The 2,406-nt window shown below is 35.5% G+C and overlaps 1 protein-coding gene across 1 annotated transcript; it reads right to left on the bottom strand.

Annotated features, from left to right (window-relative positions):
* Window positions 1-1,125: 1,125 nt before the first annotated feature.
* On the bottom strand, window positions 1,126-2,125 carry LOC140814877 (squamosa promoter-binding protein 1-like). Its single transcript, XM_073173975.1, has 2 exons — window positions 1,752-2,125; window positions 1,126-1,534 (listed from the first exon to the last, which is right to left on the bottom strand). The coding sequence occupies exons 1-2, from the start codon at window positions 2,054-2,056 to the stop codon at window positions 1,420-1,422; spliced, it is 420 nt and encodes a 139-aa protein (XP_073030076.1). The 5' UTR covers window positions 2,057-2,125; the 3' UTR covers window positions 1,126-1,419.
* Window positions 2,126-2,406: the final 281 nt, after the last annotated feature.

Below are 2,406 nucleotides of genomic sequence, written 5' to 3'. Positions count from 1 at the left end.
ACCATTCATATTTCTATAATCAGATTTTCTACATGATATATATTGTTATAATAAATTTATGTTTTGATTAATAGATATGAGATGATGAGTTTCAAGTTTTTAGAGTTACAAAATTCGAATTAATTTAAAAGTCATTATATATCAAGTTACGGTATTTCGATTGTAATTATGGTTGATTTCAGATACATTCAAAATTAATGGCATTTCAAATTTATCTCTCAATTTTTTCTTAAAATCAAATTCATCGATAAAATGCTCATTCATATAAGCAATTAATAACAAATTCAAGCGCTACGGAACTAGATCAAAGAAGAATGAACTGAATATCTAGTAATATTTACCTATTTGGTATGAAAAACGTTAGAATAGTTTTTCTAGGAAAAAAAAAAGTTACTATTTAATTTTTTTAAAAAATAAATGAATGGAAGTTTAGTTGTTTTTTAACTATTAATGTGGTTTTTTTTTCTTTTTCCTCGCAAGAAAGAAGATACTGGCCTAATTCGTGATGTAAGAGAACCATAAATGGGCCTAACTTTTGGGCTTCTAATCGAGATCTTCTCGTGGGCCTGATTCATTATTTCTTGAATTCTTTCACACCCTAATGGGCTGAAGCATGGGTTAAGCCTAACAAAGTAAGCGTCAATGGATGAGCGTTCAAGTTCAGTCTTTCAGGATTTAGAGATCGATGTCATAGACATTATTTAGGGAGTTTCCTGCTACTACTGCAGCTGTTGCATGTGACATGGGAAATGGCTGTAAACTTCAAAATGCATATAATTCTTTTGGTGTCCCTGCTATGAAAATTATAACGCCGTATGATCCATCGAATCGCATATTTGGATATATAACTCACCCTTGATATGAGATAAATATAGGTTACTTTTTCTTGAATAATACGATCTTCCATGTCTAGTTGGTTAGTTTGTTCGAACTTTTTTGGTTAACTTTGTTGTTGAAGTCAACAACATGCATTTTTGTGAACAAGCGATCTGCTCATGGTGTGTGTGACTAACTCATGATAATCTGTTTCAGATCCATAAGGCATTTCTAGCCGTTGTTTGTCCTGTTCGATGACCAGGAAAAAGATCGAGGGCCACATTTTTTCAGGTCAAATGTTTATTGTTCGATCGGACTAATGCGATATATGCATGTACAAGGTGATCTAATGTAGAAAATTGATTGTCTTACATTTCTTGAAATCATTCATGGGATATGGTTACTTGTATTACTCAGGTAACATGCTCACTAATTTGAATTCCATTCATAAACGGCGATAGGAAACATTGAAGTAACTTCTGTAGAAAAAAGCCAATTCGTACATTTTGATTGAAGAAATCCTTCAAATTTGACTGAAGAGTGAGAGCATTTTCGTTTTCATATTCAGAACGAGTTAACTTATTCTCCTCCAAAAACAATGTATCATGTCTCTTCTCGATGAGAATCATAAGGGATCTTGCGACGTCTTTGATTGTGCCCGGCCAAGCGCATGCGGCAACTTCTTTTAGCTTCGTCAAACTCTGATAACTCATGAAACCTACAAAACAACATAATAGAGGGTGAAGGTTGCACTGGAAGTCTATTTTGTATCAGTTCTATCTCTGCCACATTCAGTTCTTTCTTCTGTAGTTACTGTTAACAACTCGATCTATAACAGCTAAAAAGACTTTTTATGATTCCCTTTGTATTATAATTGACTGTTCTGTTAAGCGTGTATGCACGAACCGATAGTTGAAAAATTCAAGGATTCGCACCTGCTGCACTGCTGGCAGAATCGTTGTTGCTGCCTGGCAACAAGAACCACGGGCGCCTTGGCATGGAATACACAAACTTTGTGCCGGCGATGGTATGGTTTTGCCTCATTCATGTCAACGGTGCAGTCTTCTACCTGGCAAGAACGTGGAGTCGACCCTCCTGCACCAGATGCCTGTATTCCAGAGGGAGCTAACGCTCTTTTTTTCTTGTTATCCACCTGATCAGCATCCTCTTCTTGTTCATCATCATGATCAAATAACGGTGCCTTTATGACCCTTTTCCCTTCTTCTTTGCTTGTTTCCATCCCTTTGGAAAGGATAATATTGGTCTGTCTAAATTTCAATGGACCCTTCAAACTTTTATCGCTGAATGAAATGTGTAATAATATGAAGTACTGGAAGTTGGTTTGAGCAGGAGCTTCTTGTACAATTGCATTTATACCATTATGCCTTTGTTTACGTAGCCAGTTAAAGGATATCATTGCAAAGACGGATAAATCAGCATTTACTGTGTGGCCAAGCAAATTTTGTGTGTGACCGCTGAATGACTCGTATATTTGAAGGTATGTTGACATTTACTTGTACTCAATTAATTTTTTTGAAAATAACGTTAATATTTTGGTTTAGCTTCTGTAGCAGGAAACGTTAAAACTTG

This window comes from Primulina eburnea, chromosome 15 (genome assembly GCF_022965805.1).
Source record: "Primulina eburnea isolate SZY01 chromosome 15, ASM2296580v1, whole genome shotgun sequence".
Classification (NCBI taxonomy): Eukaryota; Viridiplantae; Streptophyta; class Magnoliopsida; order Lamiales; family Gesneriaceae; genus Primulina; species Primulina eburnea.
The sequence above is the reverse complement of the archived record's forward strand: the minus strand, read 5'-3'. Positions and strand labels throughout refer to the sequence as shown.

What these genes read in the sequence shown, in the direction of transcription:
- LOC140814877 (XM_073173975.1), bottom strand. Translation starts at nt 2,056, where the DNA reads ATGGAAACAAGCAAAGAAGAAGGGAAAAGGGTCATAAAGGCACCGTTA. An exon ending in TTCTGCCAGCAGTGCAGCAG is followed by an intron (nt 1,535 to 1,751) that starts GTGCGAATCCTT and finishes GTTGTTTTGTAG; the next exon opens with GTTTCATGAGTTATCAGAGT.